This window comes from Rutidosis leptorrhynchoides, unplaced genomic scaffold (genome assembly GCF_046630445.1).
Source record: "Rutidosis leptorrhynchoides isolate AG116_Rl617_1_P2 unplaced genomic scaffold, CSIRO_AGI_Rlap_v1 contig548, whole genome shotgun sequence".
Lineage (NCBI taxonomy): Eukaryota > Viridiplantae > Streptophyta > Magnoliopsida > Asterales > Asteraceae > Rutidosis > Rutidosis leptorrhynchoides.
In genome coordinates this window covers 1-12,930 of record NW_027266772.1, presented here as the reverse complement: position 1 = coordinate 12,930, position 12,930 = coordinate 1, and the positions used below count along the sequence as shown (strand labels likewise).

At 39.5% G+C, this 12,930-nt stretch overlaps 2 protein-coding genes across 2 annotated transcripts; both read right to left on the bottom strand.

The window, feature by feature from the left end:
• Nucleotides 1-3,033: 3,033 nt before the first annotated feature.
• LOC139884396 (uncharacterized) lies at nt 3,034-4,044 on the bottom strand. The gene has a single exon (XM_071868434.1). It carries the CDS (start codon nt 4,042-4,044, stop codon nt 3,034-3,036), a length of 1,011 nt encoding a protein of 336 aa, XP_071724535.1.
• Nucleotides 4,045-5,347: 1,303 nt separating this feature from the next.
• On the bottom strand, nt 5,348-11,379 carry LOC139884395 (uncharacterized). The gene is made up of 5 exons (XM_071868433.1): nt 11,271-11,379; nt 10,195-10,337; nt 9,866-10,100; nt 9,448-9,708; nt 5,348-8,745 (listed from the first exon to the last, which is right to left on the bottom strand). The coding sequence occupies exons 1-5, from the start codon at nt 11,377-11,379 to the stop codon at nt 5,348-5,350; spliced, it is 4,146 nt and encodes a 1,381-aa protein (XP_071724534.1).
• Nucleotides 11,380-12,930: the final 1,551 nt, after the last annotated feature.

Genomic DNA, 12,930 nt, shown 5'->3' with positions numbered 1-12,930 from the left:
GTTTCATTTTTCTTTAGTTGCATGATTAGTTCCCTATTAATAGCCGATTTAGGCTAAGAAAATGATGATAAATAAGAAAATAATTATAACAACACGGCATTGATAATCTTAACCGATGTTGTATTGGCGGCTGGTGACTCGCCGTTGCCAGTGGTGGCAAAGCTCGTAAACGTGTGGCGATAATTACTCGAAATGATATATGAGGACTTATTGAATCAATTTTGTTAAATGTCAAGGAAAAAAATAGCTCATTTCGAGTTTTGACAGTTCGATTTCGATACTCCGTTCCATGTCCATGTGTACAAGCTGTACAACTGCTAGGTAGATAGCTAGATGATAAAAGATCCTCATTTTTTAAAAAGTGTCAAAATAGGTCTTTTATAAATTGTTTTTAGTGTTAAACGAATGTTGTTGAATTTTTATGTTTTTTACTTGGCAACACATCTCATGTGTCATGATGTGACTAGACTGAATTATGTTTAATGTTTGACGTGTCTGAGCCACTGTATTTTTGAACCAAAATTTTGCTCAAACCGGCTCATAAACCGACCATGTTTTATTGATTTTCTTTTGTAATGGTGGTGGAAACATTGATTGTTTTCAATAGACCTGCTTTGTGGCTAAATCCAATTACTTTATAATTGAGCCAACGCAGACTCAACCGGAGAACTCATATCAGAAGAAGGGAAGTCCTAAAGGAAGAAGCCGGAGTTATTCTTGTTGTGCTTCTTCAAGTTATTTTCAGTCTTGCCGATATTGGTATGTATCTCGACGTCATTAAGGAATATTTAATTTCTTTCAAAAATTTTAGGACTTGAACGTATTTGATAGTGTGGTAAAAAAGAACCGAGCATAAATTTTCAGCCAACTCCAAAACATTAGTGCAAGATAACAGCATAAATTTTCAGCCAACTCCACAACATTAGTGCAAGTTACAGCAAAACGTATTTCACTAGAAACACATCAACATACAAAATAATTTGATGTATTTGTCAATCCGATTTAAGTTAAAGGCTTGGGCTTGATCAAAATATTTCCTCCCTTGGCACGGAAATGCGAGTCACTAGCAAGAGTGTCGGCAATCAGCTTGGATGCAACTTGTGCCGGCAAATAAGACCCGCACGAAATGATGACTCTCTTGAGTTTTGTAGCATTGTTCAGTATATACTCCAGTAATCCTTCTTCGTTCTTTCCTCCAAGAAGTTCTGTATCTATTTCATCCAATCCTCCCAGGAACACAATACTCTGTGTTCCCCAAAATTTAGGCCCATACGAAGACGTGCTTGTGGAGGGCAAAACTGTCCCTGAGAGTTAAATCTCGATTTCAACATAAACTAATGATCCTAAGACTTGCACAAATCATCAGACTTTAGTACTATGAATGCACATATAATATATAAGATGTATGGGGAAATTGTATTCGGTAAGGAATTATCTTACTATTTTATAAAGAGACGATGGTTTAATGTGCAGGGTTTTCACACTTTGCTTCAATCCTCGTAAAAACACGATCATTGAAGGAATTGAGAGTGTATTCCAACTGAAACGACATATTAGTGCAACTGTGTTAACGGTGATAAGTCAACACAGTATAATAAAAACACAGTGCAGAAAGTAAATAACACAGTATATGTTCACGCAGTTCGGTTTCCCTACTCTGCGGGGCCTAGTCCAGAGGTAAACGACATTCCACTATTCTTGCAACAATATGACAGTATACGGGTTACAACTCGCTCATCTATAACCTACTTCCTATTTCACTAAGTGTATTTTTCGTTCTACCTTACACAGCCTAATCTACACAGATCAGGTTTTACACAGTTGCCTTACCAAACGGGTAAGAACTTCTTGCAACCCTCTTTCAGATTACAAGTGCCAGTTGCCTTACCAAATGGGTAAGGACTTTCTCGAGACCTCTGCACGGATCACGAGCGCCAATGCCTTGTCAAACGGACAAGGACTTCCTTGCAATCCCCTAACGAATTACAAGCGCCACAAGATGATGCACCGAACAGAATCAACTCTGAATAGTTGGATAAGTGCACTGATAAGTTCCAACACCAGTTTAAGAGTTCACGAACAAATATGTCAATGAAACGTGAACAATATAGTGTATGAAGGCATGAAGGTATTTGTGCGTGTAAGCTCTTATCTCTGTGTGTGAGCTCTCTTGTGTATATATATCTCTGTCGAATCTCCAACTCATTAACAGAGAATTCACCACCTTCACCAATTCGGAAAACAATCCCTGTAGAATAGGAATTGTATTCCTAAAGAATCCATACTTCCCTTTTGGTTTAGAATCAAACTAGGAATCTTTTCCCAATAGGATTACCATATTAAAACCAAATCAAATCAGATCTTCGACCATATTAAATCGAACCAAATAAGGATTCTTTAATTACTAGTTTCCCAATAAGACTTGTGCTGCAAGAATAAGCAAATCTTCTGTAGAATCAGTTTTGTCGAAAATAGCCAACTTACTGCAACTGTTGTGTGATCAGTATCAACAGACATAGGTTTGCGACACAGGCAGTTTGCCTCAACAATCTCCCCCTTTGGCATTTTTGACAAAACACTCTGTTATAATCTTCAAATCTGCATGCTGCGGCGAAAGTTTCAAAACGGAATCAACAAGTCGTCAAATCAATGGTAACAGCTGGAAACTAGTAGAGTGCAATCAAAATTGGATCGCTGTGTTAACACAGTTCCGTAACACAGGAATGAGTTGCACAAATCTAACCGCTAGAATTGTTAACTTGAGTTATTCCTCCAAGTTTTCGCTCATCCAAGATTAATCTCCCCCTATCGTGATGATCTGCTTTTGTTCGAGAGTCGAGAGAGTCGAGATTATCTTCACCCCTATATATCTCCCCTTTTTTGTCAATAATTGCCAAAGACTCCATGTAGGAGGGATAAACTAGCATATTGGTCAGAGAAGGAAAATATGCAAGAGTTATTTTAGACCAAATATCCAAGATGTCTGTAAAATTAAATTGCACATAAAAAGGGTTTACAAACTCCCCCTGAGTTTTAGCTTTTGGCAATGCGTGCCTCTAGTAGCAGCCTTTCATTCCTGAGTCGATATTCCTGCTTTCTCAGAAATTTTACCATGTCAGTTGCAACAGCTAGAGCTTCTGGTGTCAGGACCTCCACTTCTTCTTCCTTTACTTCCACATCGTTGTCGTTGATGTCCACCATATGCACACCATGAACTAGTCTGGAAGTAAGCTTAAGTGTCTCCGGTTGAGTAAAGTCTTCATTAGCACCAATGGTCAGGCCTTGATTGAGCAATACAGTAAAAATAGTTGTTGGATGTACATAGCTTTCATTTTTCTTTGAACGACCAGCAAAGGAAACTATCTTGTCATATGTCATCTCACCTAGATCAAAACCAACCCTGGTTCCAATTTTAAACAATAAAAGCCCCAACTTTTGACTTACAGTATTGGTGTGACGACAAGGCATCCAGTTAGCCACAACAATCTTATGCAAAGTTGAGTAGAAAGATGTTAACTCAGTTGGTTTCAAGGCAGAGTCTCTAACTGACCATGTACGCTTGCATCCTCCAGTCAACTCAGTCACAATGACAGTAAAGTTCTCTTTACACTTTTCTTCCGGATTCCAGCATTCAAATGCATCGGCAAACAACTTTGGTGAGATGTTGTAATGTCTGCCTCGGACAAATACTCGTTGATATTTAGGTGACTCAACATTGTCTACCCCGGCTGGCATATTACAATAGAATTCCCGGACAATCTTTTCAGCATACTGACTGTTTCGTGTTGTACTGGCCCACAAATTCTCTTCAACCAGTAATTCTTTGAGATTAAACTCCTCAGCTTCAACTCTTACTAGCACCTTTTCTGCAATCATTTTTTTTCCAGAGGCATAAAGCCAGAATTCTTTTGCAGCAGAATTTACAAAGATTCTTGTCTCAGATGATTGTTCATCCAGGGAGTCCGGGACTGCAGCTGGAACAAATTCAGATGTGTTCAGATCAGTCCGCTTTCTTTTGAACCTTCTCTTCTCCCCTGTGCTCATAGGAATCTCAGCAACATGGTCTTCTACAGGCTTCTTTGTACTGCCAACATCCTTCTATTCTGTCATAGTAGCAGAAGGAGTCTCCCCTTCAAAATGAGCTTTCTTCATAGTGCCTGTTTTCTCTCTTACCGTCTCTACACTAGATCTCTTAGTCTGTTCTTGGTTAATTGACTTCCCAGGACTCAGCTGTTTACTATTATCCTCAGCAATACCGGTAATTACAGTTCTCCTATCCATTCTACCAGATGAGGAAGGAGTATTACTTACCGGTGAAGGTCGATGAACCACCACTGCTGTTTCTGGGTTCTCAACTGTCCTGTCCTCATTTTCTGAGTAGTTGTCTGAGATTTCTTCAGATTCATACTGTGCAAACCTCCTTTTTGGTGGAGACAGCGAGGAATCAGATGATGAGATCGAAATTGGCGATACAGAGGGAAGTGTCCGCATATTCGAAGCGAATCTGGCCGAACGACGAGTTCCACTGCCTTTGGTTCTTGCCATTTCTATGTCTTTGGAGCTTCTCAGAGGTGAAATGTGATCTTTAGGGTTTTTAAGAGAGCTTTGTGAAGGTTTGCTGAGAGAAAGTGTGTTCGTACCAAAAGGTATGCAGGTATTAAATTTGATCTTGTGCTTCAACTCTGTAACTTCCCCTTTCGGTATGTTTTGAATTTTCGTGGGAAAATCAGCTGCTACGCAGGCCGATGTCTCTGCTAAGCCCATCTCTTTCTGCTGCCACTGGTCTTCTCTTTGGGCTTCATCCCATTAAGCCCAATATTTCTTCCTCTTGTAGAGTAAATGCCACACTCTACACCTCGTTTTGTTTTTTTTCCTTATTTTATTTTTTTTGTAATTTTCTTTTCCTTCTTCTCGAAATTAAAAAGACATAAATCAAAATGGTATTATACAAGGGAAGGGAAGCACGTAACTTACGTCTCAAGTAATGGTGCAAAGTCCTAGAGCTCCTCTCAAGAACTCAAAGCGATTTGCGTCTAGACTCTTTGTAAAGATGTCCGCCAATTGTTTTTCGGTTGAGACATACTCCAAGATCACCTTTATTTCTTCTACAAGCTCACGAGTAAAGTAGTGACGAATTTGAATGTGCTTCATTTTGGAGTGTTGCACAAGATTCGTGGAAATACTTATTGCACTGGTGTTGTCACAGTGAATTGCCAAGTACACCTTGCTCTAAGCCGTATTCTCTCATCTTTTGCTTCATCCACATCAATAGTGTACAACAGTTGCTGGTCAAAGTATACTCCGCTTCGGCTGTGGATAATGACACTGAGTTTTGCTTCTTGCTGAATCAAGATACCAGATTGTTTCCAAGGTAGAAACAGCCCCCTGATGTACTTCTTCTGTCATCAACACAACCACCCATATCAGCATCACTATAGCCAGCTAGCACTCCATTCGTATCTTTTGTATACCAAATGTAGCTCAGGTCTAGTCTACTGGCGCAGAGATATAGTAGACTCTCAATCATACTTTGATAGAGTGTGGGATTGGCACTCTCTCCTTCAGTGTCCTTAGACACATGTTCGTTCGTCCTCATTGACATCCTTATCGGTTTGGCAGTCCCTAATCCATACTTCTTAACCAGATTCTTGGCACATGTTTTCTGAGTGATCGACGTTTCTTCCTTACTGACTGGACAAAAAATGTTGTCGTCAACATAAGTCTGGGCTATGATCAATTCTCCCCCTGTGGTTTTGAGAAACAGAGAGTTATCAACACCACCTCTTCGATAGCCCTGTTGACACAGATATACCGACAGCCCTCCATACCAAGCTTGTGGAGCTGGCTTAAGTCCATATAATGCTTTTGTCAGTCTGTACTCATGATAGGGATACTCTTTTGTATTCAAGTACCCTTTTAGAAGAACATGTTTGACATCCATTTGATACAGTGTGATGTTTCCATGTGTAACCACAATTATTGATAGCCTGATTGATTCAAGTTGAGTAACAGGAGCAAACGTCTCGCCAAAGTCTATTCCTTCAACCTGTCTATATACCTGTGCAAACAGTCGTGCCTTGTTTCTTGTGATATTCCCCTGTTCATTGGTTAAGGCTTCGTCGACTTTCTGTGGTTCAATTCTGGAAGTATAAGTCACATAGTTGATCATACCTCTAGAGTTTTCCCTGAGTACGCCTCTAGCTTGTCTCTCGAAGATGTCACCAATAATATCTTCAGTGGGATGATTCTTCTGTTCTCGTATGGTAGGATATTCATTCTGGTTTGTGATAGCAGGTATAGATTTATGAGTGTTCCTGGCGTCTGTGCTCACAGGCAATGCCTCCACACTAGGTGTGTTTTCATTGCTGTTAACACCTTCCGTTCCTAATGCTCCCACACTAGGTGTGTTATCATTAGTCAGAAGTTGACTGAATCCAGGTTCACCATCCTCTTGATTTTCCATTTCAACCTGCTTGTCATTAACCACAACATTGATTGATTCAGTGATAGTATTAGATTTATCGATAAGAGTTCTATAAACTGAATGACCAACAAATACTTCCCTTTCACTTTTTGAGTCGAGTTTTCTTCTAGGTTCTCTGTCCATCAACATGTAGCAAGAGCTGCCGAATTCGTGTAAATATTGCATCGATTGCTTCTTGTTTCTCAAGATCTCATAAGGAGTTTCCTTGGTGTGTAGTTGAAGATACACCCTATTTATAGTATAGCGTGCCATTGACATGGCTTTTCCCAATAGCTTGTAGCTAAGCTGTCGAGCATGGATCATGGTATGTGCCAACTCTGTAATGAATCTATTTTTCCTTTCCACCACTCCATTTTGTTGTGGAGTAATAGGTGCAGAAAATTCATGTACAAACCCACTGTGCTCACAGAATGCAGTTGTGACTGAATTCTCAAACTCTTTTCCATGATCACTCCTGATTCTTGTGATAGCACCAGTTGTGTTTTGCCTTTCATTGTTCAGTTTATTGCATAACTTTATGATGACATCAGGAGCTTCGGATTTTTCCTTAAGAAAATCTACCCAAGTATACCTGGAAAAATCATCAACACAAACAAACACATAGGTTTTACCTCCCAAGCTTGGAGTTTGCATTGGCCCCATTAGGTTGATATGCAGGAGTTGCAGGGGCCTCTCCGTGGTGATGTAGTGAACTTTAGAATGCTTCTGCTTTGTCTGCTTCCCTAGTTGGCAATCTCCACACGTGATATTAGAATCATAGGTAAGAGGTGGTAAGCCTTTCACATATCCTGTTTTTGATAAATCTACTAGATTCCTGAAGTCAATATGCCCAAGTTTCTTGTGCCATAATTTTAAATTTTCTGTGTTAGTCTTCAGGCATTTTATATCACCATTCAGAGTGTATGTGTTGTTGGTTTGTCTTGTCCCTGTCATGATCACTGCTTCTTTTTCCGCTCTTGATGGTGTGTAACCACCCCCAAATAGATTATCTTTTGGAGATACTTTATTCAGGATCTCGTCAAGATTTCCTTTTCCTTTGGTGAACTTCTCTATAGCAAGGTTAGCTTGTTCAAGCTTCTTCTCTGATTCTGACAATTCATACTTCAATTTGTCGATCTCAGTCTCGTATTTTTCAATTATTTTGTCAAAATCCTTCCTTTCAGCTGTGAGTTGCGTTAGTTCATCAGATAGTATATGGTTGATTCTGAGGGATTCCGTCATTTTTCCAAGAAGGTCTTTGAAGGCAGCATGTATGTCTCCGTCATCCTCGCTTCCTGAGTCCTCATATGTGCTCAAGTTCTCCTTTGAGTTATCTGTGCTAACAGATACAGTAGCTGTGAGAGCAGTATGGGCATGAAACTTGATCTCTCTTCCACACTCATTGGATTTAAACTTGTCTTCAGACGTCTCCTCATCACTCCAGGTGGATAAGAAAGATTTCTCCTGTTCTTCAAGAGTGCTGGCACACTTGGCAGCAATGTGGCCAAAACCTTGACATTCATGGCATTTTATCTTTTCTATCTTGACTCTGGTTTTTCCTTCGCTGGATTTTCCCTGTCCATACCGTTGACTACCTCCTCCTGTCTCTTTCTTCTGGGAGCTTTGATTATTCTTCTGATTTGTTAATGAGTCATCATTGAATTTCGCTTTGTTGAACTTCCTATACATCTTCCTCATATTCTTCATTAATGGAACCAGCTGCTCGTAGATTGGCTGTTGATCACCTGTGTTAACAGGTACTTCTTTTATTCCAGATTTAGAGGCAACAGTTTTCGATCTAGACTTGTCCCTTTTCTTCATTGCCAATGTCATCTCATGAGTTCTGAATTTTCCCATAAGATCATCAAACTGCAAGTTCTCAAAATCAGTCGATTCACTGATAGCCTCCATCTTCGAGCTAAACTTATCGGGTAGCGAGATCAGCACCTTCCTTACTAGTTTGGAGTCAGGAATTTCCTCGCTATGAGCAGTAGATTTATTAGCAATGTAACGAAGTTTCTTTTCAAAATCAGTAATGGTTTCATCAACTTTCATGGTTAGAGTTTCAAATCTGGTAGTGATGAGATGTAACTTTGATTGCCTGACTGATTTTGTTCCTTCGTACATGAGTTGAAGTGCATCCCAAGATTCCTTAGCTGTCTCGATATTCTGAATGATCTTGAATACACTAGGGCATATAGCATATTGGATACTGCTAACGGCTTTGATGTTTGCTGTAGACGTAATTGATTTAGCTGCTGTCCATTGATCTTCACTCTTGACTATTTCAGTACCAAAAATAGTGACAGTAGGAGGTGTTCACAGAACCTGTATAGCGCGTCAGATATCTTCTCCTTGGCTTTTTAGGTACCACTTCATTCTGGTCTTCCAATAATCGTAATTGGATTCTGTCAACAAGGGAGGACGAATGGTTGAACTGCCTTCTTTAAATCTATCATCCATGGTCAGAATACTCAAGATCTTTTCTCAAGAGAATTCTTGAGCTCGCTCTGATACCACTTGAAAGTGTATTTCGACTGAAACGACAGATTAGTGCAGCTGTGCTAACGGTAATAAGTCAACACAGTATAATAAAAACACAGTGCAGAAAGTAAATAACACAGTATATGTTCACGCAGTTCGGTTTCCCTACACTGCAGGGCCTAGCCCAGATGTAAACGACATTCCACTATTCTTGCAACAATAGGACAGTATACGGGTTACAACTCGCTCATCTATAACCTACTTCCTATTTCGCTAAGTGTATTTTTCGTTCTACCTTACACAGCCTAATCTACACAGATCAGGTCTTACACAGTTGCCTTACCAAACGGGTAAGGACTTCTTGCAGCCCTCTTTCAGATTACAAGTGCCAGTTGCCTTACCAAATGGGTAAGGACTTTCTCGAGACCTCTGCACGGATCACGAGCGCCAATGCCTTGTCAAACGGACAAGGACTTCCTTGCAATCCCCTAACGAATTACAAGCGCCACAAGATGATGCACCGAACAGAATCAACTCTGAATAGTTGGATAAGTGCACTGATAAGTTCCAACACCAGTTTAAGAGTTCACGAACAAATATGTCAATGAAACGTGAACAATATAGTGTATGAAGGCATGAAGGTATTTGTGCGTGTAAGCTCTTATCTCTGTGTGTGAGCTCTCTTGTGTATATATATCTCTGTCGAATCTCCAACTCATTAACAGAGAATTCACCACCTTCACCAATTCGGAAAACAATCCCTGTAGAATAGGAATTGTATTCCTAAAGAATCCATACTTCCCTTTTGGTTTAGAATCAAACTAGGAATCTTTTCCCAATAGGATTACCATATTAAAATCAAATCAAATCAGATCTTCGACCATATTAAATCGAACCAAATAAGGATTCTTTAATTACTAGTTTCCCAATAAGACTTGTGCTGCAAGAATAAGCAAATCTTCTGTAGAATCAGTTTTGTCGAAAATAGCCAACTTACTGCAACTGCTGTGTGATCAGTATCAACAGACACAGGTTTGCGACACAGGCAGTTTGCCTCAACAGGAATGACGATATCGGTGAAACCAGTGTGAAGCAATTCAAACTTTTGCAGATTACTAAAGTTAAATGGGAGCCAACCATCATCGTACATGTTCTGCAAAATGGTAATTAAAAAGAAATCCAAGACAAATTACAAAGAAATTAGGCCAAGACATATTAATTTCATGTACATTATACTTGATGCTTACCTTGATAACTTCACACGTGATCTTCAAGTGTTGAGTCTGAGCTATACTTAGGAGTACGCTGTTTGATTTGTTTCTTTCAATTATACCACCAGATGGATCATAAGTAGTCCAAGTATCAATGTAACAGATTGTAACAAGTCCATCTTTCCCAAAGAGTAATAATTTGTAGATAAAGCTACCAATTTAAGAAAGAGGACATTTGGAGCACAAATATTCAAGGATGACCTAAGATATGTGCTAAAGGGATTCTTGCTGCAAACTGCCTGTGCTAATAACGTGTGTTTGGATTTGAGCTTACACAGGTTTGCAACAGTTTGTGTAAGTTGGCTATTTTCGTCAAAACCATTATACAGAAAATTTGTTTCATTCTTACAGCACAAGTCACGTATGGAAACTAGTATAAACGAAGAATCCTTATTTGATATGGTCAAAGATCAAGATTTGATTTGGTTTAAATAGGAGTTTCCTATTTTATGGAGAAGACTTTTTCAAAAACCGATTAGAAAAGTATTATGTGATCTGATATGGTTTCCTATTCTGATTAATTTCTGAATGGAAGGAATTATATTCTGATATTGTTTTAAAGAAGGTTTCCTATTCTGAAAAAGAAAATTCGTACAAAAGGAAATACCATTAGGTGAAGAATTCCTATAGGAAACAATTCCTATTCTGATAGGAATGTGATTTTCGAATTGGAGAAGAAGAAGAAGATTTATTCTATGTGATTTCCAATTTGGTGGAGGAGTCTTAATTAAATCCTAAAGCAAAGAGGAAGAGAATTTTTGTAAGATACAATTCCTACACTAAAAGGGAATTGATTCCTAATTTGAGAAGAAGACTTATTCTCCAAGGATTCAAGGTTTCTACTATAAAAGACCAGCATCTCTACAACCTTGAATACATCTCTTGAGCTACAAATTCGTTCATATAACTTCTAGAGAGAGAGAGACGTTTTTCTACACCATTCAGTTCACAATCTGTTTGACCTGTGTGTCTGTGAACTCTGTACACGGTGTGTGTGATTACTGTGAGCACTGATCCAACTATTCAGAGTTATTCTTTACTGTGCAAAGAACCTGTGGCGCTCGTAACCTGTGAGGAGGCTGCGAGAAAGTCCTTACCCGTCTTGGTGAGGCAACCGGCACTCGTACATCTGAAAGAGGGTTGCGAGAAGTCCTTACCCATTTGGTAAGGCAACTGTGTAAGTCCTAGTCTGTGTAGATTAGGCTGTGTAAGGTAGAGCGATTAGCACACTTAGTGAAATAGGAAGTTGATTATTAATTTATGTATTGTAATCTGTATAACTGTCATATTGTCGCAAGAATAGTGGAATGTCGTTTACCACTGGGCGAGGCCCCGCAGAGTAGGGAAACCGAACTGCGTGAACATATCTTGTGTTATTTACTTTCTGCGTTGTGTTTTACTTTACCGTGCTAACGTGCCACTATTAGCACACCTGCACTAACCTGTCGTTTCACTCGAAATACTCCTTCAAGTGGTATCAAAGCGGGCTCAAGAAATCTTCTTGAGAAAAGATCTTGCGTATTCTGACGATGGAAGACAGGATCGAAGAAGGCGGTTCAACAATTCGTCCTCCCTTACTGACGGAATCCAATTATGATTATTGGAAAAACAAGATGAAGTGGTTCCTAAAAAGCCAGGATGAACATATCTGGCGTGCTACACAGGTTCTGTGGACACCCCCTACAGCCACTGTTAATGGTGTTGTAACAGTAAAGAGTGAAGACCAGTGGAGCACAGCAGAATCTACCAACTGTGCAGCAAACAGCAAAGTTATTAGCATAATCCAATGTGTCGTACGTCCCAATATGTTCAAGATCATCCAGAATTTCGAGACTGCCAAGGAATCTTGGGATGCACTTCAACTCACATACGAAGGAACAAAATCAGTCCGGCAATCAAAGCTGCATCTCATCTCTATCAGGTTTGAAACTCTAACCATGAAAGATGATGAATCTATTGTTGATTTTGAAAAGAATCTTCGTTACATTGCTAATGAGTCTACTGCTCTTGGCGAGGTAATTCCGGAATCCACATTGGTGAGAAAAGTGATGATATCGTTACCGGAGAAATTTAGCTCGAAGATGGATGCAATCAGTGAATCTACTGATTTCGAGAACTTGCGGTTTGATGATCTAATGGGAAAGCTCAGAACCCATGAGATGACTTTGGATATGAGAAACAGAGATAAGTCTAAATCTAAATCTAAATATGTTGCCTTTAAATCTAGAGTGGAAGATATATCTGTGAGCACAGGTGAGCAACTCTCATTCCAAGAGCAGCTAGCACTATTGATGAAGAATATGGAAAAGATGTTCGAGATGTTCAACAAGGCAGAATTCGTTGATACATTCTTCATCCAATTCCCAGAAGAGTAACCAAAACTTCCAAGTAAAGAATAAGTCAGGAGGCGATCAAAGGTTTAAAAAGGGAGAATCCAGTAAAGGAAGGATCAGGTTTGAAAAAGAAAAGATACAGTGCCATGAATGTCAAGGTTTTGGTCACATTGTTGCCAACTGTGCTAACACTCTTAAAAAATAGAAGAAATCTTTCATATCCACATGGAGTGATGGAGAATCTTCTGAAGACAAGTCTGAGTTTAGTGATAATGGAAGTGAGATTGAGTTTCCTGCCTGTAAGGCTCTTACAACTCATGCATCTGTGAGCACAGCCCGTAAGGCTCTTACAGCTCATGCATCTGTGAGCACAGCCCGT

Coding starts and splice junctions, on each gene's coding strand:
- LOC139884396 (XM_071868434.1), bottom strand. CDS start 4,044: ATGAGCACAGGGGAGAAGAGAAGGTTCAAAAGAAAGCGGACTGATCTG.
- LOC139884395 (XM_071868433.1), bottom strand. CDS start 11,379: ATGGGTAAGGACTTCTCGCAACCCTCTTTCAGATGTACGAGTGCCGGT. Junction 10,101..10,194: donor TCACGTGTGAAGTTATCAAG/GTAAGCATCAAG, acceptor ACCATTTTGCAG/AACATGTACGATGATGGTTG. Junction 8,746..9,447: donor TGCATCATCTTGTGGCGCTT/GTAATTCGTTAG, acceptor GTACTGAAATAG/TCAAGAGTGAAGATCAATGG.